General features: G+C 45.2%; 1 protein-coding gene across 2 annotated transcripts; it reads right to left on the reverse strand.

The window, feature by feature from the left end:
* Positions 1 to 7,322: 7,322 nt before the first annotated feature.
* On the reverse strand, positions 7,323 to 20,708 carry LOC114584054 (cytochrome P450 3A9-like). 2 transcript variants are annotated; one of them, XM_028705513.2, is made up of 13 exons: positions 20,268 to 20,708; positions 16,415 to 16,508; positions 16,217 to 16,269; positions 15,960 to 16,059; positions 15,568 to 15,681; positions 14,871 to 14,959; positions 14,559 to 14,707; positions 13,900 to 14,027; positions 13,431 to 13,518; positions 11,153 to 11,313; positions 10,256 to 10,482; positions 8,349 to 8,511; positions 7,323 to 7,718 (listed from the first exon to the last, which is right to left on the reverse strand). In XM_028705513.2, exons 1-13 carry the CDS (start codon positions 20,336 to 20,338, stop codon positions 7,623 to 7,625), a joined length of 1,533 nt encoding a protein of 510 aa, XP_028561346.2. In that variant the 5' UTR covers positions 20,339 to 20,708; the 3' UTR covers positions 7,323 to 7,622. The 2 variants fall into 2 exon arrangements, with proteins under 2 accessions (XP_028561346.2, XP_077774850.1); XM_077918724.1 differs by lacking the exon at positions 16,415 to 16,508 and having other exon boundaries at positions 20,268 to 20,707.
* Between the last annotated feature and the right edge of the window lie 1,887 nt (positions 20,709 to 22,595).

Raw genomic sequence — 22,595 nt, forward strand, 5'->3', positions numbered from 1 at the left:
TACCTCTGAGTAGACATGCAACCACCCCCTGGCAAACTGAAGGGGCTACATTCTTAAGAATGCCTGTGCTAAATAAGCCCACAAGATAAAAAGCAGAAAACTACAGACAAGTCCCGGAATGTTTTTCAGATTCCAAAGAGATCCAGTTGCATATTAAGTATTTTTCCACCCCAGAACATTTCCTTCTTCGGGTCAAACAATGAGATTTGGGTTAACCTGAGAAATACAAACTGTTCATAAAAGGTCACTTACCCTCAGGTCCTGCCATGTTTCTGAAAGCACTCGGTATCAAATAACCATCATACTCTTTTAAGAAACATTTAAGAAAGTTAAGAACAGCCTTTCTGGGCTGGATTTTGGCCACTTTTCAGGAGCACCTCTGATCCCAAGGGGGGGGGGCAGTGTTACCATATTTAAGGAGGGGTGCCTTTCAGAGCCTAACCCCCCCCCCCTTTAAGGGATTCAGAGTCCTCCCATTTGTTAGCGGTCAGAGATGAATAAACGGAGGCAAGTTCCAGTGAAATCAAAGCTGATCTTTAATATTCTGTTGATAATAGCAATAATTTTATTATTTAAATCCTGCCCATCTGACTGGGTTTCCCGAGCTACTCTGGGTGGCTTATAGTACATATAGAAACGTAGTAAAACCTTAAACATTAAAAACCTCCCAATTCAGAGCTGCCTTCAAATGTTTTCTAAAAGTCAGACAGTTGTTTATTTCCTTGACATCTGAAGGCAGGGCGTTCCACAGGGAGGGCGCCACTACCGAGAAGGCCCTCTGCCTGGTTCCCTGTAACTTCACTTTTTGCAGTGATGGAACTGCCAGAAGGCCCTCGCGCTGGACCTCAGTGTCTGGGCTTAACGATGGGGGTGGAGATGCTCCTTCAGGTATCCTGGGCTGAGGCCATTTAGGGCTTTCAAGGTCAGCACCAACACTTTTAATTGTGCTTGGAAATGTCCTGGGAACCAGCGAAGATCCTTTAGGGCCGGTGTTATATGGTCCCGGAGGCCACTCTCAGTCACCAGTCTAGCTGCTGCATTCTGGATTAGCTGTTGTTTCAGAGTTACCTATTACAAGTTCCCCGCCTCCTTCATAAGAGGCAAAGACTCAACGCAAGGTGTACAAAGACTATTTAAAGACTTTTGAAAATTGCCCAACCGCCCAAAAACATCACAGAAAGAGGTGGTCTACAGACAGAAATTTTAGTGTGTGTCTTGACAGGATACTGGATAATGGTCGCAGTTTGCATTATCTGGGCCAGTATGGGAATATCCCTTTGTCATTGCAATTTTTCTAGAAAAAGAGGTGCCGGAACTCACTAGGAACACCTCCCTCCTTCTCTTAGAATGGCAATGGCACCCACCAGAGAGGTGCCGGAACTGAGTTCCTGTGAGTTCCCTCTGAAAAAAATCCCTGCCCTTTGTCATGATAAATACTTTCTTCCCTGGATCCCTTTGGCAAATTTACCCCTACTGATACACAGAAGATGCTCTATGGACAGTCTGCTCAGCTTGACAGATACTTGCCAGACTGGTTTCGCAGGGAGGAGTAAGGCCCTAGGAGAGGATTCTTCACACATGCCCTACATAAACTGATCAAGACCTCAATGTATGGAGAGGAGGAATTAATCATATTTAATTGCTTTGTGTACACCATTTGAGAGTTGTTTTTTCATTATGAAGAATGCAAATCCTTCTCAGTAAATAAATAAAGTAGTAAAGTGATCTGCAATGAACCAAGTCATGCAATGTCTTAAGATACAGAACACACAGAAGTGCAGCTGAAATCCCCTCGTTCAGGTATTCATAACTGCTGAACTTTAGCCTGTCCTTCTCCCCGACGTGCATCATTCAACGGAGGAGTCTTTCTCTCTGGAGAAGACCCAGCCCAGTGGTGCAGCCCAGAATCCCACTGCCTTATTCTGCAATTAAAGTTGCCAGAAAACAAGGCAGGGATTTTTCTGCCCCGCCTCACTAAGCTTTCAATAGGGGGGTGGTGTGGGCAGAAAGCAATTGGCCTGCACAGCTCCTTCAGTGAAATCACCCACCGATTGCTAGAGATCAACTTGCTGCACACCCTGCTCTGATTTATAATAAAGAGAAGCTCCAAAGTCCACCTGCTGATTTCTCCCAGCTCACTGCTTCCCTGTTCTCTTTATCTTGAGCAAACACCCTTGTTTTTTTTTGCTGTACTTCATAATAATAATAATAAATCATTATTTATTTTTATACTTGCGGTGTGTGTTGAGTTACATAAAGAGAAGATGAAAATGGCAAACTAAATTTCAGTGGGTGTACTCTGAATGAAAGTTAGTTGAATACAACACATGGAGCCCAACATTATTCTTTTTTCACAGGCCTAGGTAGCAAAAGGTCACTCAACCGGTTGTGTCCACAAAGGTGGTCCAGAGACTTCCATCAGTTCAGTTATGGTCAGTGGGGGGTTGCTCAAGGCCAAGTGATTAAACCACATAATCATAGAATCATAGAATCTTAGAGTTAGAAAGTACCCAAGGGTTATCTAGTCCAGCCTCCTGCAAATCAGGAATCTCAGCGAGATCATACACGACAGATGGCCACCCAACCTCTCCTTAAAAACCTCCAAGGAAGGGGATTCCAAAACCTCCTGAGGGAGACCATTCCACTGTCAAACAGCTCTTACTGTCAGAAAGTTTCCCCTGATGTTTAGCTGGAATCTCCTTTCTTATAACTTGAAGCCATTGGTTTGAGTCCTACCCTCCAGAGCAGGAGAAAATAAACTGGCTCCCTCTTCCATGTGACAGTCCTTGAGATATTTGGAGATGGCTTCCATATCTCCTCTCAGTCTCCTCTTTTCCAGGCTAAACATGCCCAGGTCCTTCAAGCACTCCTCATAAGATTTAGTTTCCAGACCCTTGATCATCTTTGATTGCCCTCCTCTGCACACATTTCAGCTTGTCAACATCCTTCTTAAATTGTGGTGCCGAGAATTGGACACAGTATTCCAAGTGTGGCCTGTACATCCTCCAGAGTTGTCACCTTCTTCCCTGTTTTTGAGCTTTCAAGCCCTCGCAGTCCTGGGCTAGAAAGAGTAGGTCAGGAATTGGCTGCTTCTGCCCAAGAACTTTGTCCTGTGTCTCCATTCCTTCACTCTCTTCCTCTGCTGTTGAGAGTTTGGGAGGTGAGTTCAAAATAAAAGGCTTGTGGCATCGTGGTTGGCACCCAGAAGATGGAAGATATCTACAGCCCCTCCAGTGGTCACTTGTAGGTGGGTACCAAATAACACTTTTGATTCAGATTTATAAGGTAAGGCTCTTTCAGCATGCTGTGCTTCTAGAGCTGCTTCTACATCCCAACCCTATGCAAGTTTACTTGGAAGTAGATATCCTTGCAGTTGAGAGGCTGCTGTCTCCTAAGGCTTTCAGGGGACTTCTCCTTTCAGAGTTATAAATTAACCCAAGAAAAGGAAGATAAGAGAGTGGTACATACAGCATGAAAATGCCTAGGAAGGCAATGAGAAGGGACCATGTCTCAGTGGAGAAACTTGGAAGGAGATCCATCTTGTTGGCCCTTGATGTCTCTCTGCCTCCGGCTTTGATCGAGGAGTTCTATTCTCTTTCCGCTTGTTCAGGGCTGGAGCTCAAAGGGCGAAAAGATTCTCACAGTATCGTTTGCGATCTGTTTGTCTTCCTTCAATTACTGGGCCAAGCTTGTTTCCTTCAATGTGAGAAAAGGCCAGGTGAGAATTCCTTGTCATAGAAGTGGCTGGAGAGAGGGAGTTTTGCCACAGGTTCCCTTGGAAGATGGAGCAAGCTTTCTTTCTGCTGCTCTGGGGGCGAGCACCCAAACCGATGGATTCACTTGCAAGAAAGGATATTCCGGCAAAACCTTAGGAAGAATGTTCTATGAGTCATGTGTCAGTGGAATAAGTAAAGGTAAAGGTAAAAGGGACCCCTGACGGTTAAGTCCAATCGTGAACGACTCTGGGGTTGTGGCGCTCATCTCGCTTTACAGGCCGAGGGAGCTGACGTTTTTCCACTCCGCAGACAGTTTTTCCGGGTCATGTGGCCAGCATGACTAAGCCACTTCTGGCGCAATGGAACACCGACACCAGAGCAGCGCACGGAAACACCATTTACCTTCCCACTGGAGTGGTACCTATTAATCTACTTGCACTTTTTGTCGTGCTTTCAAACTGCTAGGTTGGCAGGAGCTGGGACCGAGCAACAGGAGCTCACCCCGCCGTGGGGATTTGAACCGCCGACCTTTTGATCGGCAAGCTCAAGGCTCAGTGGTTTAGACCACAGCGCCACCCGCATCCATGGAATAGACTTTCTCAAAAGATGGTGGGCTCTCTTTCCTTGAAGGCTTTTAAACAGAGGTTGGATCCCTTTCAAGTCTATGATTCTATGACAAACATGAAGACAGATTGAGGGGGGATCCAGCTGCCATGGTTACTCTTGTGACAACCTTTGAGGGGGTCCAACTCTGGTCCTCTGCACCCTGATGCTGTTGTTTTAAATCCAGAGAGCTCTTGCCTGCCAGTATCACATAACATCAAGCTCAGAGCCAGGATCCCAGAAATGGGTGCAGGGGGGGCTGGCTTTTGAGCAAGCAAGTCTCAGTCTCCCTTAGATACATTGTCAGTCTCAGTCTCCCTTAGATACATTGACAAAATCAATGTCTGGTGGTGAATATCTGCAGTGAAATCAAAATTGAAAGCGAATGGGGCTACATTGCAAAGATTACCAAATGCTTCTGGCAGCTGTGAGGCTAGAAGTAGCCAGTCACAGGAAGGCCACAGTTACCCCCACCTCAAAGGGGTGTCATGTGGGTGGGGGCACCAGGGCAGTTTCCCTTGGTGCAAAATTATTAGGGGTGCAAAAATTCAAAAGGGAAAAAAAGTAGTACAGTGGTACCTCGGGTTAAGAACTTAATTCATTCTGGAGGTCCATTCTTAACCTGAAACTGTTCTTAACCTGAAGCACCACTTTAGCTCATGGGGCCTCCCGCTGCTGCTGTGCCGCTGCCACGTGATTTCTGTTCTCATCCTGAAGCAAAGTTCTTAACCCGAGGTACTATTTCTGGGTTAGCGGAGTCTGTAAGCTGAAGTATCTGTAACCTGAAGTGTCTATAACCCAAGGTACCACTGTAATGATAAATTAAGAATAGAGTGCCCTCCCCCTCACACAGAATATCTCCCAGTTTTCACACGGGCAGACTGAGGAGCAGATTTGGGCGTTGGCCAGTTGTTAGGGCACCCTCTGCATGGGCTTTAGAAAGATACCCGCTCCTGACCAATCCCCCGTCCCACTCTCAGCTGTGCTCAGTACTCATGGGGCACAGCAGCTGCCACTCAGGTCTCTAAGCTATTGCCCCTTTGTTCCAGCCTATCGCCAGGTGGTGTCAATGATATTTGCCTTGCCCCGGGCACTAGCAACCCACAATACACCACTGCCACCTCCAAGGGATGGTGGCAATGTCCAAATACTCAACTCAGCCCTGGAGGATAGGCAAAGGTATAGAGAAACAGGATAAATTTGACATGATTTGTTTTACTTATATTAATGATGTGAATGGCAATAAAATCAGGATTAGGCGCCAATCAACAGATGCATCTTTATAGTGTGGATATTTTTGTTTTGCTGTATTTTGGAGAAATCAATAACAAAAATAATTGTTTTCAAAAGGAAGCAGTAGGAACCTGGTTTTGTTCCTCAGCTGAGGATACCGTAGAATGTGACTCCATGTCCTGTTCCATGTTCAGATTCCAGAGTCATGCCAGTGAGTGACACCTAATTCTGATTCACTTTTTCAGAGTATTAAAGGGAGACAGCAGAAATGCTAGATTGTTGCTTGTGTGCAGTAAAGGACAGAATGAGGGCCAATAAACTGCAACTCAATCCAGACAAGATGGAAGTATTGTTTCTAAATGGTCTGACTGCACAGATGAGCAGCATTCGCCTAGATTTGGATGGAACTGCAATCCCTCCAGAAGAAATAGGTTTGAAGTCGGGGGGGGGGGGGGGCTCCTCAATCCAGTTCTGTCTACGGAATCACAGGTTGTTTCCATGGCACAGTGAACCTCATACCATCTTAGACTGATGTGCCAGCTACAGCCCAACAGGTCTCAGTTGTTCATGCTCTTGTATCCTTGAAATTAGGGTGTGTTCACACGGCCACCGATTCAAAATATTGAGGGGGCAGGAGTCCCAAGCACCCCGTATACCAGGCGCCAGTGTACTGTAGTGTATATCGTGCCAAAGGCAGATCATTGAAAATAGAGCTTCATTATTGCTTCCTGGGAACAAGCGCTACAATCATATTACATGGGTCTTTCACCAACTGCAACTATAGCTTCTGAGCTGTTTCCAGACCCAGTTTTACACACTGTTAGGTGACTCTAAGAACTCAACAAACTACAGAATGTGAAAGCTGGAACCTGCATTTAACAAGGGATGTTTAATCTACTAAATCACAGCAGATCTTATTTCTCTCCAGAGTGGTATTTAAATTGGGCTTGCACTGGTGGATTGGTCCTGTTTCTGCAAGACCATTTCCACACACAGAGTTTTGAAAGAATGTATCTGAGTCACAGGGACCCAAATAAATCACATTACCCAGGACTGTGATGTGTGTGAATTCTAGGAAGGAGTTTTTGCAATCCTGGCCTGCACCGATTGAGTTTCCTGTCATTCAATGGTCATGATTTGATGTCATAGTGATTCTTTCTTCCCAAGCAACCCTGAGGAATTCAAGTTGCATGTGCTCTGTATGGATCCCTTAATGAAATCTCCTCAGCACCCTCCCCAAACTACAGTTCCCAGAATTCCATGGGGGAAGCCAAGACTGGTAAACTGGTCTCGGACTGATACAAAATTGTAGCCTGGGCATGCTCCAATTAATCATCATTGATGATCTGGTTTTAAAGGGGACTTTTAAAATCTACTTTAGATGCCTTGCAACCAAATATATATAATATTGTTTGAAAAAATCCCCAAAACAGCCTTGAAATAATAGAAGCGACAGATCGAGCAAATAGAGGAATATTAAAGGATAGACAAATTTGCTAATTTGGGTTTCCCACTTTGCCAGTCTTACATTTGCTTCGCCCCAATTCCACAGAGGGGTTTGCATGAACATTTGCACACACTGTTGATGCCCATTTTCCTTGCAGACACACTTTTCTATGAATGTTTCACAGTGCAAGCATTTTCTTTTTGTATTGTATTTTTATGTTGTGAACGACCCTGAGTTCTACAAATAAAGAGCTGGATACAAATTTAATAAGCAAAATAAATAAACTATTGTAAATTTTGGCGAATTTGAACAGAATGAAAGCATTTTGGGTTTTTTTCCTGAATAGAACGCATTGTTTAATGTTACTTTCACTAAGATACACATTTTTGCATGAATCTTCCACTGACAATGCACTAACAAAACCCATTTTTGTGGGTGTTCTGTGGCTGGAAAACTTCAGTGCCAAATTCAGAGAAGTGTGAAGCTGTAAAGAGAGCTCTGTTTCAGTTTGCAAATCAGTCTGATCCTCTGGAACCATTCGTAGTTCTCTTTGGGGAAACTTCCCAGAGCAACACCCGAAGCTTTTGCACTTGCTACCGAGGTGACTGAGACACGACCAGGCTTCACTCCTCCTTTTGGGGACCACCTCGTGGCACCATCTTCAGAACTATTGGTTTCTCCGGCACTAAGAAGGCTTGGTTGCTCATCTTAAGGGGAATCTACAGCAGGGTGAGAATCGAGAGAGCAATTAGCACATCAGTCAACCCATCTTAACATCAAGATGGCAGCAGAAGATCACAGGGGAGTTTCCCTGGCTTAAATCAAAACATGCAGTATGGTGCTATCTATCTGAATTGGGCAAGGGACGCGGGTGGCGCTGTGGGTTAAACCACAGAGCCTAGGACTTGCCGATCAGAAGGTTGGCGGTTCGAATCCCCACGATGGGGTGAGCTCCTGTTGCTTGGTCCCAGCTCCTGCCAACATAGCAGTTCGAAAGCACGTCAAAGTGCAAGTAGATAAATAGTTGCCGCTCCGGCGGGAAGGTAAACGGCATTTCCGTGCGCTGCTCTGGTTCGCCAGAAGCGGCTTAGTCATGCTGGCCACATGACCCAAAAGCTGTCTGCAGACAAACGCTGGCTCCTTTGGCCTATAGAGCGAGATGAGCGACGCAACCCCAGAGTCGGCCACGACTGGACCTAATGGTCAGGGGTCCCTTTACCTTTACCTATGCCTTGGGCACTGGTGCCAGACATTGAAACTCCAAATGTCATGCCCCTTGCCCCTTCCTTTTACACACACACACACACACACACACACACACACAGGCACACACCATCCAGCTTCCTCACCGGAGTTTCCTTGCAGACCCTGAAGGAAAAATGCTGCACCAGGATTGCAATTGCCACCTTCATCGAGACGAGAGCAAACCTCATTCCCAGGCAGTTCCGGGGACCAGCTCCAAAGGGCAGGTATAGGTAGGGATCAACTTGATCCTTGTTCTCTTTGCTGAACCTGGTTGCATTCACAGAGATGAGAGAAATGGAGGCTGGGTAAGGAACCAGAAAGGGCAGATCTGACGTGTTGATGGGCGAGGCAAAGGAAGAAGAAGGCAGCAGCTCAGGGCTCACAACAAGGGGACATTGCTCACCAGCAGCTGGTTCTCAGTTGCTCGTCCTCAGCTGCATCCACCAGCTGAATCAAGTGGGGACGATGCTGCGTAGTGTCGCGCAAATGGGGGTCATGAGTGCAGTACCCACTGGTACCACCTATGGTGTCTGTGATGGAAAAGGTCCCTCCAGAGTCTGTTTCCTCTTCCTGCTCAGACCCTACTTGCACTGTTTGAAGAAACCCCTTTCATTATGGTCAGAATGGAGCAAATCCCCACCCCACAGTGCACTGGGCAGGTAGGGTGGAGGTGTGTCGGGGGGGGGGGGGAGTGCAGAGCCAGCGAGACACATTGCTGCCAATGCTGCTGCAACTGATGGCAGTGGAAACATTTCTTCTACATTGGCTCCCAGTACGTTTCCGAGCACAATTCAAAGTGTTGGTGCTGACCTTTAAAGCCCTAAACGGCCTCGGCCCAGTAGACCTGAAGGAGCATCTCCTCCCCCATTGTTCTACCCAGACACTGAGGTCCAGCACCGAGGGCCTTCTGGCGGTTCCCTCACTGCAAGAAGCCAAGTTACAGGGAACCAGGCAGAGGGCCTTCTTGGTGGTGGCACCCACCCTGTGGAATGCCCTTTCACCAGATGTCAAACAGAACAACAACTACCAGACTTTTAGAAGACATCTGAAGGCAGCCCTGTTTAGGGAAGCTTTTAATGTTTGATGTATTACAGTGTTTTAATATCTGGTTGGAAACAGCCCAGAGTGGCTGGGGAAACCCAGCCAGATGGGCGGGGTATAAATGATAAATTATTGTTATTATTATTCTTGGCTTGGTGGCTCAGCCACCTTCCAGCTTAGCCCAGCTGGCCAGGCCAAAAGGAGAAGGAGGCACCACCCAAACCCAAAGGCCCAGTCAGGATTCAGCTTGCCTCCCTGTGGCTCTGGAAGGCGGCAGGACCTCAGCCAAGGGAGGGAGCCTGTTATAGGGGTGCCTAAATGCGCCCTTCTCAGAATTTTGCGCTCGGGGACAGGATTGCATGCCAACCCTCCCTTCCATTCTGGATAAGGGAGTGCAGTGCCTCCTTTCCCTGCCCCCACCAGATTGGGGCAGCTCGTGTGGGGCATGGCCACACCATTTTGTGGTCCCACTTCTTTTCTGCCCTTGTGAACGTGGCACCCATTTGGTGACTTGCCACTCCCTCTCAACAGCAGCCGTTCTGTGCCACGTCACACCTCATGGCAGGCATTTCGGGAATGGCACCCCTAGCATTTGTTCAGAATTGCAGGTGTACTCCCAGACCCGAAAAAGTTGGTGATGTTATTTTCACCTCCAGTCAGGCATCTGCAAAACGCTGGTATCGCGGCTGGCATGGTGATGTTTTTATCACTTTTGAATTCTGTTACGGTTTGTTTGCCATGTTTATATGCCTTAAGTCCCTGTCTAGAAAAAATGTGGGATATAAATAAATGTAACCAAATGATGGTGGTAGTGATGTCAGCAGCCCAGCTGAGGCCGAAATCAGGAGCAGCTGATGATCTACTAGTGGTTAGGTGGATCTTTCACTCATGTCATTCGAACACGTGGCCATTCATCAGGTGTTGTATATTCAGAGCACAAGGTTTTTTGCAGTGAGATGGGAAGGGTTACCTCTCAGGTCTGAATTCGTCAGGTTCTGGCCAGTATTCAGGGTCCCGATGAAGCGTATAGGGAGGAATGATCACAGTCATGTCCTTCAGGATAGTCACCCCATTGATTTCTACATCTTTCTTGCAGGTCCTTTCAATCCGTCCTCCAAGGGGATATAGCCTTTGCGTTTCACTCAGGACCATGTCAAGATATTCCAGTTGCATGATGGCATCGTATGTGAGAGGAGCCTTTGGGGGGATTCAAGGGGGAAGGTTAGCTGTAACCGGTAGGACCCTGAACCAGGCTCGGACAGAGACCTTCAGAAGGAAAGATCTCAATTGAGGTGGCCTTGTTCTGAGATTTCTGTCCATGAATGAGAAAACCTCTGTGGGTTGCATTCAACAGCTGCACAGGTGGGATGCAACTTACGCAACTGATCTGTTTCTTTCTCCACTGCCCCAATCTAACATGGCTCAGTTGCTAAGATCCTCAGTTGAGCTCCTTCTGATGGTCCCATCAAAATCAGAAGCCCAGCTGGCGATGACTCAAGAGAGACAGGGCCTTTTCGGTGGCTGCTCTGAGATTGCACTATTCCCTCCCAAGAGAGGATAGACTGGCTCCCTCTCTGTCATCCCTCTGCCTGCAGGCTAAGACCTTCCAGTTCAAACAGGCCTTTGAAATCTAAGGTCCAGGTGATGCTGACCACTGGGCTGATGTCAGGGCAAACTGGATTTTCCTTGCTGGTACTAAATTGTGTTTTGGTGTATTTTCACTTTAGTTTCTAACTGGTTCGTTTTTATCACTCCTCTGTCCCTGCCCCCCAAATTAGATAAATAACTCTCCTGCAACTCCCCCACCCCACCCATAAAACCTTCTCCATTAGGTCTGGCCTCACCTTTGCAACCCACACATTCTCACCTTGTTGGGCAGGATGGTATCTATCTCATCTTGAAGCTTCTGCTGGACATCTGGGTGAGTGGCCAAGAGGTAGGCCGCATAACCCAGGGAGTTGCTGGTGGGTTCGTATCCAGCAAAGACAAAGATGAAGGACTGGGCCAGGATTTCAATGTCAGTCAAGCCTGCAAACAAGCAGAAGTGAGACAGTTCAAGTGAAAACAAGTACAGCCTGTAGTCTGGCTGGGAACATGATCCGTGCAGGTAACGTAACATGTATTGCACTGCAATGCAATGGTTTTCTTTTCTTCCCAAACAATAGTGCCGAAATCAAAACAGTAGCTCATGCGTTTCCCTCCCTCTGGGGTTGTTTGATGCACTCAGGAATAGGGCCAAGGAACAGCCAGGTTCCCAAGGTTACTAATAACACCTTGGTTTAAAGAAACCAAAAACCACAAAACCCTATATTGTCTTCTTTTCTCTGTTGTTTTAAATAATCCCGCAGTCTCTGGGAAAACAACTTCCTGGTTCACAGGTAGAGCAGCAACACCTTGTTGATCAGTCCTTGCAGCACACACATAATAAAGGACCATGCAATGGGCAGTGGCTCCCTAAGCAGGCAGTAACTCACTCGGGGGGGGGGGTTCCTAGGGGGTGCCAAGAGGCAGGGGGGAGCTGGACTATCAGATTTTGGAAAGCTGGTCTCACGGGATCAAATTCATGAGTTTTGTTGAATTAATTAAACTAAACCCCTTTAATGTGATTTTTCAATCAATGTGCAATCAGTTGTTGCTGTTTTGAATTTTATTGTGTCATTGTCTGCCTTAGGGTGTTGTGCAAATCACTATTTGGATAGTAATGCTTTTGAGAGGGGAGGAGGTACTGAGAATGAGTTTGTGGAATCAAGGGGTTGGTGGCCCAGGAAAAAAATGGGAATTACTCCTGGGAACAGTCCTGCAGGCAACTTAAATAAGGCGGGAAGTGATATTCTGAGGCCTTTACCACTGAGTGTAATGACAAGGGAGAGTAGGGCCTTTTAGGTTGTGGCTCTCTTTCTGTGCAAAACTCTCCCCAGCAAGGTCTGCCAAGCGCCTTCACTGACCTCTTTTTAGCACCAGGGAAAGGCTTCCCCCTGGCTTTTGATAGACTGAAATGATGCTTTGCTGCTACTAGTCTGCTGCCCAGGCTTCCTATGGCTGTTTATGGGACCTGCTTTGTTCTGTTTTATGGTATAATGTATTTATATTTATATTTTAAATATGACTTAAGTCGCTTGGAGACGTTTGAGTTACAAGAGACTGGAAAGTCATTATCATCAACAACATAAGTAGTGTTAGAAGATTGGGGGGTTGGTTTGGAATTGTGTCTGTGGGTGCAGTCTTGTTTCTGGCATCCTTCTGTCTTGAGAGACGATGGAGTGTGCCTCTGGGGATGAAGTCAAATTGCTGTATTTGCAGCACTGAAGTGACCCCTCCAGAACCCCAAGCTTGGGCTGTGTGTCTGGAGGTCCTGGGCTGCCCAGAAGACAAGAACCCCCCTCTTGGCCTTGCTGATGTCCAAAGGAAAGCAAAGCAAGACATTTGGCACCAGCTGCAGGAGTTGCTGGAAGGAGATGCACAAGACGCCATCCAATCATCTTAGGGACTTAGACACAAACCCCTGAGGAAGAGCCAGTGTGGTGTAGTGGTTAAGAGTGGTAGACTCATAATCTGGTGAACCGGGTTCGCTTCCCTGCTCCTCCAAATGCAGCTGCTGGGTGACCTTGGGTGAGTCACACTTCTTTGAAGTCTCTCAGCCTCACTCACGTCACAGAGTGTTTATTGTGGGGGAGGAAGGGAGAGGAGAATGTTAGCCGCTTTGAAACGCCTTCAGGTAGTGATAAAGCGGGATATCTTCTTCTTCCGCTCTGTATTTGTGTAGGGTTTACTCCTCAGCCTTTTCTTCTCCCAAAGATATCCCACCAAAGTTTAGGATCAGAGTTTTCCCACTCCTAGATGGGCTGCCTTCCCAGGTGGACGAGACCCATTTGCCCCTCACTTCCCTCCACAGCACATGCAGAGACTGTCTTTGGACACACTATTGGTCTCGTCCCCTCAATCTGCTGGAGCCTGTCTTCACGTGCAAGTGAAGTTCCTAAGTCATCGAGGATTTGGGCAATTTCAACTCCTCAGGAAAGACAACTCGGGAACATGATCTGTGTAGGTAACATTCATTGCATTGCATTTTTCAAACTGGGATAGGCAGTTTCAAGTCTTCAGGAAATACAACTTCCCTTCAGTTCAGTTAAATTGTGTGGCATTACCTTTATAGGAGTGGTTCAAGCCATTGCTCTGGTGGTCAGTCTTGGCACTTTGGGAGTCGATCATCAGCTGCAGGAAGTCCACCCGGCCCTAACCAGAAAACAAATAAACCAGTGGAGAAAATGTGCGGCAGAGAGACTCCCATGGGGGCCACTGGGCCAAGATGGTTTGAAGCCCCTGGTTTTTTAAAGGCCTAAATACAGCCGTGAGAACTGGCCCCCTTTGCCCTTGAGGACAGTGGCCGTGTGATCATCTCACTGTAATTAGGCACAACTGGACATACTGAGGGGGTAAAAGAGTCAAGATATTAGGCTGTTTTGTGGAGCAAAAAAGCAGTGAAGCAGCACAGAGAAAAGTTGACACCTAGGGGATTTTTCAGTGAAAAATCATACCCACACACACCCACACACAAAATGAAAGCCCTTTTCCATGTCAAAGATATTCACCCCCAAATTACGGCACAATTCTTACCTTTTGCCCTTCTTTCTGCCGCGTTTCCTTCATTTTTTCGAAGGACCTTGAAAAGAAGCTTAAAGCTTCTGCGTTGAATAAATTCACATTCATTAATTTGAGAAGAGGAATCAAGAATGGGAACACGGCTGCAAGAGACAGAAATCATACGGTGAACAGGAATCAACCTTCCTGAAGCAAAGCATTAGATATGTTGATTGGTAGATAGATTTCTGTAGATAATTATTGATAAACTTTGGTTGCAAGCCTTAATAGAGCCTGGTCAACCTCATTGTGAATCTCAGGGTTGAAATTTCTATATATGCAATCCATGTATGAAGATATGTGCATTTTGTTACATTGCATGCACACTGATTACTCTACCCTCCCAGAACTTCCCACACATGTACCTAACGGTAGGACCAGTTCTTATAATCATCCTTGCAATATTTTAGATCCAAGTACAGTCTAGAAAGAAATCCTATTTTGGAAAGGCCATCATGGCTCAATGGTCGACCCACATTTGGTCCTCGTGACCAGGATGGGCTGGGAATGGCCCCTGTCAGAAACCCTGGAGGACCTAGTAGAAAATTCTGTGCTTGATGGACCAGTTCTTATGTTTCCATAATAACCAGACTTCAAACTTCCACTGGGCCATCAGAAATCAGAAGCCAACTTACCTATTAAAACGAGGCGTGGATCAAAAGCGGCAAACTTGGTCATCTTCTTCATCTCCTTGACAAAAGGATCTGCAGGGTTGTTCATAGAGTCAATGTTCACACCAAACGAAGTACTGGTGACGACATCCATGCTGTAGGCCCCAAAGACGCTGGGGAGGGAACAGAGCAGCCAAATCAAGCTCTCAGTAGACTTAGGATTTTCCATAGGCCTGTTTCTGGCCACCCAATGTGATCTGGATTCGCCTCAAAGGCAGCCCACATTGTATGCTATGCTGTTTTTGACTGAGGCCTTTCCTGGCTCAAACCACTTACTCCTTCATAACCACAAATTCATTCTTTTCCACTTTCTTCTGAACGTTTTGCATCAAAACCTCCCCGTAGTGTTTGATGATGGGAAACATCTGAAATACAAATCAATGAACTGAGATGTCAACACCTAACGGCAGTTGTCCTTCCTGGCTGCGATGGAGTTCTGGAAATCCCGTGACTTGCTCATCACTCATCAAAAATGCAATCACGAAAGATGGGCTTCATTTTTTGCTTCGCTTTGGCATTTTTGTTTCGCCATGTTGAGAACTGGCTGGTCTAGCTCGTAATGATACTACTTTGCAATTACAGTATATGGAGTGATATCTCCAAGAATCAACCTCCATCTCAGCTCTGATTTGCAGGTGCCCATTAATTAGTCAAATTAATCTAATTTATTATCAATTAAAGTTTTCAGCTCTAGTTTTTTTTTAAAAAAGTCAAAGAGATCCACTGGCTTGATATCTGTGGTTGTTTTTTTAAGAGAATGAAGCTGAGAAATAATCCAAAACATAGACTTTGCAACCTCACATTCTTAGGCATTATGCTTCAGCCACTCTGGCTATCAACAGAATTGGATTATCCCCCAGTTTCAGACTGAATAGACTCAATGGTGCTTGAACTGTACAACCCATATTTACCAGTGGAAGAGCTGAATATTTTATTCTTTTCAATACTTAATATCTTTTTTCTTTTTTTTTACCTCCTTGAGCTTCCCGCTGGTGAAGGTTGGAGAGAGAATAGTGCGAATCCTCTTCCATTGTTCGTCCTTTGCCACTGAGACAGCAGACTTCAAGATCCCAACTAAACCTAAATCCTAGAGGAAACAAAGCAGTTTCAAACCATTGAGTGGCAAAGTCAGGTTTTGAACTCATTACAGATGTGGAACCAATAATATCCAACAGGGAATTGTAAACAGAATAAACATGGAGGGCAGTGATGGCTGGGCGACTAAGTTCACACTTGACTTTGGGAGAGGGATTAATCTGCCCTCCCCATTACCCCACCCTGCCCCAGTTTGGCACCAATGGAGTGACGTGTATGAACACTCCTCCTTCCATGATACTATTGTATACTTAGGAAGTGAATGCCTACCCGACGGTTGGTGAAAGTGGTATAACACTCTTTCACGAGGACGGCTTTTATAATAGCTGGATCCAGCGTAGCTAACATAGGCTTTCGGCCCTCGTAAATCCTGGATTAAGAGTAAAGAATGGTATGTTTTTGAGATCCCAAAGAGATCCAGTTGCAGATGTAGCATTTTCCTGCCCCAGAACATTTCCTCCTTGGGATCAAGCAATGGGATTTGGGCTAATGTGAGAAATACAAGCAGGTCATAAAAGGTCACTTACCCCCAGGTCCTCCCATATTTCTGAAAGCACTCTGTATCAAAGTTCATAAACCCCTGTGGAAAGACATTGAAGAAAGTTAAGAACGGCCTTTCTGAACCGGATCAAGGCTCATTTTGAGGAGCCCCTTGATCCCTAGAGGGAGGAGCAGAAAGGGGCCTCAGGAAACCTCTTGAGCAGGGCAGGAATGTCACCACTCACCTTACGATAGGACCAGATATTTCCAAAGAAAGGCAACGGCGATGGACCTGGAATGCCCAGTGTCTTGAAGACGCCATACGGCCAAAATCCATATCTGTTCATTTTGTAAAACGAGAGAGGGAGAGAGATGCAAATGTGTCAGCAGACCATGGAAGCCTGTCCAGGGTTCAGAGGGGAAACCTGGCAGGTTGGTGCACCTGTGTGTGGGCTCCTCCTGTTAAAAAATCCCACAAGGAACTGACTTGGGCACCACAGGGCAAAAAAATGAGATGATATGGGCTAATATGCAACCCAGGCCTTCAAGAGAGAAGACGAAGAAGAGGAGTTTGGATTTGATATCCCGCTTTATCACTACCCGAAGGAGTCTCCAAGTGGCTAACAACAAACACTCTGTGAGGTGAGTGAGGCAGAGAGACTTCAGAGAAGTGTGACTGGCCCAAGGTCACCCAGCAGCTGCAGGTGGAGGAGCAGGGATGCGAACCCGGTTCATCCGCTCTTAACTACTACACCACACAAGTACAACTGAATAACTCAAAGTACATTGTTGAGCTGTGGCACACAATGGGTGGGGCCACAGAGCCAGTTGCTCTGGACCCAAAATTCTTAGGGGCAATGAGAAATTTGAAATTATGTACCCTTCCCCTTCAAACATTCTACACAATTTTTCAACATTTTACCATATTTTTCTCGCCATACTGTCCTTATGTAATCCTGATCGGTGAATTACATAATACCTAATTATAGTGTGATTTCCCCTTTGAATATACGGAGACTGTTGTGTTCCATAGCTTGCTTTAAAGAAATCATAATTAAGACATTCATACTTCCACCGAGATGCAACAGGCACCTCTTTCTCTAGCCTCCTTGACCCCATGATGTTTGTAACTCTGACAGTTGCCAGTGTGTATGTGTGCAGATAGTAACTGGATTGCTTGGTTAATTGTGTTGTTCTGACATGTTGACAGGTTAGTTTTCGTTTTCTGCTGCCTAGTAGCCATTTCTTGTTCTTCATAATTCTGTTTCAGCACACTGTATATATATATATATTCATTTTTTAATGGTTTAAACATTTACGAAAGTGAATGAATGGTTATGCAATGAAGGGGCTGAGTGGTAAAAAGCAAAAAATAAAAAGGCAGACATTGTTGGACCATAATTTTATCAATTAACAAATTCGGCACACATCAGTTTGACTAACTTTGTTGTGACATTAACAGTCTTTTTAACCTTTTTAACCAATGGGGTTTTTTTTCCTTAAAAATGTTTTGGAGTACTCTCATTTTGACTCAAGAAAATCACCATTTTATAGTTCAAATCGGGGGAAATAAATACAGTAAATGGACAAAAGTACAAAGATTCACAAAATGTTTAGGGGAATATGTACCCCCAGAAAAAAGCACTGTTTTTAACTGTCACTGTTTCAACTGCCAGTTGTGAAAGAAGTTTCTCAAAACTTGAACTAATCAAAATGTATCAGAGATTTACAATGAGCAAAGTCATTCTGCAGTTAAAGTTGCCAGAAAACAAGGCAGGGATTTGTGGGCCCCACCTCACTAAGCTTTAAACCGGGGGTTGATGTGGGCAGAAAGCAACTGGCCTGCACAGCTCCTTCAATGAAATCACTCACCAATTCCTAGGGATCAACTTACTGCACACCCTGCTCTGCATATATACAGTAATAAACAGGCTCCAAAGTCCACCAGCTGATTTCTCCCCAGAAAATCCAGATCTTTCCTTCCCTGTTCTGTTTATCTTTAGCCAACACCCTTGGTTTTTTTGTTTGTTTGTTTTTGCTGTACTTTAAAAAAAAAATCATTATTTTTATTCTTGCATGTGTGAGTGTTGAGTTACATGTGAAAAGATGAAAACTCAGCATCTCACCTTCCCCTCACAACCTGAAGGCATAGCTGAGATCAAAATAAAAACAGGAGAGTTCATAAGCCCTGGAGCAGAAAGAGTCCAATCGTTGCTGCTGTCCAGGGCTGTTTTTCTAGAAAAAGAGATGATGGAACTCACCAGGAATTTCTCTTAGGTGCCCACCTGACAGGTGCCAGAACCCACCTGAGAGGTGGCAGAACTGAGTTCCTGGGAGTTCCCCCTGGGGAAAAAGCCCTGCTGCTGTCAATATATAAAGGGAAGTGTTAGCACAGCTGCATAATACGAAATGTGACAGGTACACTTTGTCCTGCAGTCTTTGTTCTTGGGCAGAATAAACAGCCACTAGTTGCCTTCACAAATTGTTTGCGTCCATTTTCCACAAAGTGCCATCTCCCAAATTATGTGATACCGTTTTTGGTACATTAGTACCGTTTGCTACTTTTCAGTCTCCGGCTATCAGTATTCTTGCTGCCATTAATAAGTAATCAATTATATGTTCATATAATAGCCCTAGAGTTGTCGCGGCTGAATATACCTAACAATGCTATTTCAAGTGGGGGGGGGGGGTTCCAAAAAATATTTTATTAATAAATCCAAGATAAAGAGCAAAAAGAAATACTGTCACAGGAAGCTGAAAGCAGCATAAGGCTGAGAATTGTTGTTGAACTTGTTCCAAAATAGCACACACAAAAATAATTCCTGCCCTGTGATTCCTGAATTGCAGAGGGTTAGAGGAGATGACCCCTGGGGATTCATTCCAGCTTTACAATTCTGTGACCCCCAACTTAGTAAAAAATCTTCTTTACTTATATGGTTCTTTATGTTGGTTGATATAGCAAGTTGAAGTAAGTAGGTGTTAACCTTCAGGGGGTTTTGTTTTTCCAAATCATCCCTTCAGGAATTTAGCTTACAAGTCAGGCAGAGAGACCTGTTTCAACTGTCTCCCCTCTTGAGAATTATCACTGGATACAGAATCATAGAATCCTAGATCATCCATGGCAGATGGCCAGCCAACCTCTGCTACAAAACCTCCACGGAAGGAGAGTCCACCACCTCTCATGGGACCCTGTTCCACTGTTGAACAGCTCTTACAAACTCTAGATACCATCCCCATATAGATCTATCCATGTAGCAGAAGCAAATATTCTTTTTTAAAACATTAACTATGGGATATAATTAAATCAGAAACGGGAACCAAACACACACATGCTGAGTTCTATTCATATTGGGTTGCAACCATTGCTGGTCCTCCTGAGAGCAGACACATTGAAATTAATAGACGTGACTAACTTTGATCTATTAATTCCAGTGGGTCTACTCTGACTGAAAGTTGGTTGGATAAAATACAAAGATCCCAACAACAGAGTAATTACATTCTGGGTAGCAAAGAGCTGGGTAGCAAAAGCTCATCCCACCTCTCTCCCTCCGTAATGGCTATAGTATTCAATTAGATTGCTATAATGTTCTTTACATGGCTGTGTCCATGAAAGCAGTTTAGAAAATTCCACCAGCCCAGTGATAGCCAGAAGCGTTTTGTTCACGGCCAGCTGATCAACCCACATGAGGCCAACCCTACATCAATCTCCAGAGTTGTCACCTTCTTCCCTAGTTTTAAGCTTTAAAGGCCTCGCAGTCCTGGGCTAGATAGAATAGATCAGAAATTGGCTGCCCAAGAACTTTGTCCTGTGTCTCCGTTCCTTCACTCTCTCCCTCTGCTGTTGAGGGACCACTTCTAGGTGGGTGCCAAACACAGTTTTGTTTCAGATTTATAAGATAAGGCTCTTTCAATATGCTGTGCTTCTGGAGCTGCTTCTACAACCCAACCATATGCAAGCTTCCTTGGAAGTAAATATCCTTGCAGTTCAGAGGCTGCCATCTCTTATGGCTTTCAGAAGAAGAAGCAGATTTAAAATGCCCCCGTTTCTATTTCACAATTAGAAAACAGCCAAAGAAATGATAATAGAATGATACCTACAGCATGAAAAGGCCCAGAAGGGCAGTGAGAAGGAACCATGTCTCAGTGGAGAAGCTTGGAAGGAGATCCATCTTGTTAGCCCTTGATAACTCTCTGGCTTTGAATGTGGATTTCTGCCCTCTTTATACTTGTTCAGGGCTGGAGCTCAAAGAGCAAAAACAAAAATTTCGCAAGAGCTTTTGCTATCGATTCGCCTTTGCTCTGATGACTGTCAGGTTGACTCAGTCCAAGTTTCCTTTGTCTGAGGCCTGGTTAGTATTCCTTGTCACGGACAAGGCGAGGCCTGAGAGAGGGTGTGTTGCCTCAGGTACCTTCTTATGTAAGAACCTCATGTAAAAACTTCCTGCCAACCTCTCCAGCAGGTGCATGATGTCATCTTCTGGTTCCTTTAACTACAGAACAATTTTCGCTCACCTAGTGCCCTTCAGAAATGCCAAAGGATTGTGTCATTTCGCTGCCTGTTATCAGGGTACAGTTGCCCTATCAGAGTGCCTGGAAGATGGAGCAAGCTTGCTTTCTGCTGCTCTGGATGGAGCACCCAAACTGATGGATTCAAGTTACAAGAAAGGAAATTCCATCGAAACCTTAGGGAGAATGTTTTAACTGTAAGAACTGTTTGACAGTGGAACGGTCTTCCTCCAAAGGTGGTGGACTCTCCTTCCTTGGAGGCTTTCCCAACAGCGGTTGGTTTTCTTATATTAGTGATATAAATGGCAGAAAGACCAGGATAAGACTCCAGTCAACACATGCATCTTTACAGCGTGGATATTTAAATGCACCCTGAGCAACACGTGTTATTTGCAACAGGAGGGGGAAATCCTCTGGGTTCTTCAGCAGTCTGCCTTATGTCTGCCTCTTGGCCCACCTCCTCTCCAGCCTCCACTTCTGCCTCTGATGCTAGACTGCTCTCTGCCCCAGCCTCTTCCTGCTCACTAAACCCTGTTGCCTCTTCTGCTTCTGACACCTCCCTGTTAGGATATCTGCCATATCAGGAGAAACTGGCCACTCTCCAGGCACCCGGCACGATCTCCTGGCGACCTCCCTGTCTGCATTCCCGGCAGATGCAGGCTAGGTCGCGACCGGCGATCCTCCTCAACGTGAGAAGAACACACCGTTCTTCCCCCCCTCTCCCAGGCAGGGGGAAAGAGAGAAAGACAGAAATATATTTACATGCCTTTATTTCTGTCTTTGCAGCATTACAGAGAAACACGTCTTCTCTCGTCAGACTCCATCAGTAGAGAGAACAAAACTCCACCTCCTGTACTTCCTGTACAGGTCATATTACACTCTGAGCTAATTCCGGTGCTTTGCACTGAAAACAGACCCTCCCTCTGTTCCCATGGAACAGTTCCAACATTCCCATTATATTTTGCTTTCAAGCCACCTGCTGCTCGCTGCCACATTGCATCCATATCGTAACACTCCCCCCCCCCCCCAGTCTGCTCTCTCCTCTCCCTCTGAACACTCATTCTCTTATCTGAACACATTCCAGTTGGGATTCAGGCCTCATCATGGGATTGAAACTGCCTTGGTCGCAAAGCACCCGAGTCCTGGAAAGAGGCATTCATCACTCTGATACCCAAACTGGATACAGATAGAGCTCAAGTAAAGAATTACCGACCAATTTCTTTGTTGAATGTGGATTATAAAATATTTCCAAATATTTTGGCTACAAGACTGAAGAAAGTTTTGAATAAGCACATACATAAAGATCAATCAGGTTTTTTACCTGAGAACCATATGAAAGATAATATGAGGAATATAGTGGATGTGCTGGAAGGATTAGAGGGGGGAAAGAATACTAAAGCAATGTTAATGTTTATTGATGCAGAGAAAACCTTTGATAATGTTTCTTGGAGTTTTATGAAACAGAACTTGTGTAATATGGGGGTCGGTCAAAAATTTTTTAATGGTATTAATGCAATTTACTTTGAGCAGAAAGCAAAAATTATAATTAACAATGTGGTCTCAGAAGAAATTAGGATTGAGAAGGGAACCAGGCAAGGGTGCCAACTTTCCCCCCTGCTTTTTATTTCTGTCCTAGAGGTGCTGTTGAATATGATAAGGAAAGATGAGGAAGTTAAAGGCATAGTAGTGGGAACTAAACAATATAAGTTTAAAGCCTTTGCTGATGATTTGGTATTGACTTTACAGGACCCTGCGATCAGTGCAATCAAAGCACTGAAGATAATTCAAGAGTTTGGACAAGTTGCAGGTTTCAAACTGAATAAGAATAAAACCAAAGTTTTTTTTGGGGGGGGGGGAATTAACGATACATGAAAAACTTAATTTAGAGGAAACTATGAGGCTGAAGTTTGCGAAAAAGGT

The sequence above is a fragment of the Podarcis muralis genome, chromosome 14 (genome assembly GCF_964188315.1).
Source record: "Podarcis muralis chromosome 14, rPodMur119.hap1.1, whole genome shotgun sequence".
NCBI lineage: Eukaryota > Metazoa > Chordata > Lepidosauria > Squamata > Lacertidae > Podarcis > Podarcis muralis.

Coding starts and splice junctions, on each gene's coding strand:
- LOC114584054 (XM_028705513.2), bottom strand. CDS start 20,338: ATGGATCTCCTTCCAAGCTTCTCCACTGAGACATGGTTCCTTCTCACT. Junction 14,708..14,870: donor GAATTTGTGGTTATGAAGGA/GTAAGTGGTTTG, acceptor TTCCCTCCCCAG/CGTCTTTGGGGCCTACAGCA. Junction 11,314..13,430: donor CTTGAACCACTCCTATAAAG/GTAATGCCACAC, acceptor GCTTGTTTGCAG/GCTTGACTGACATTGAAATC.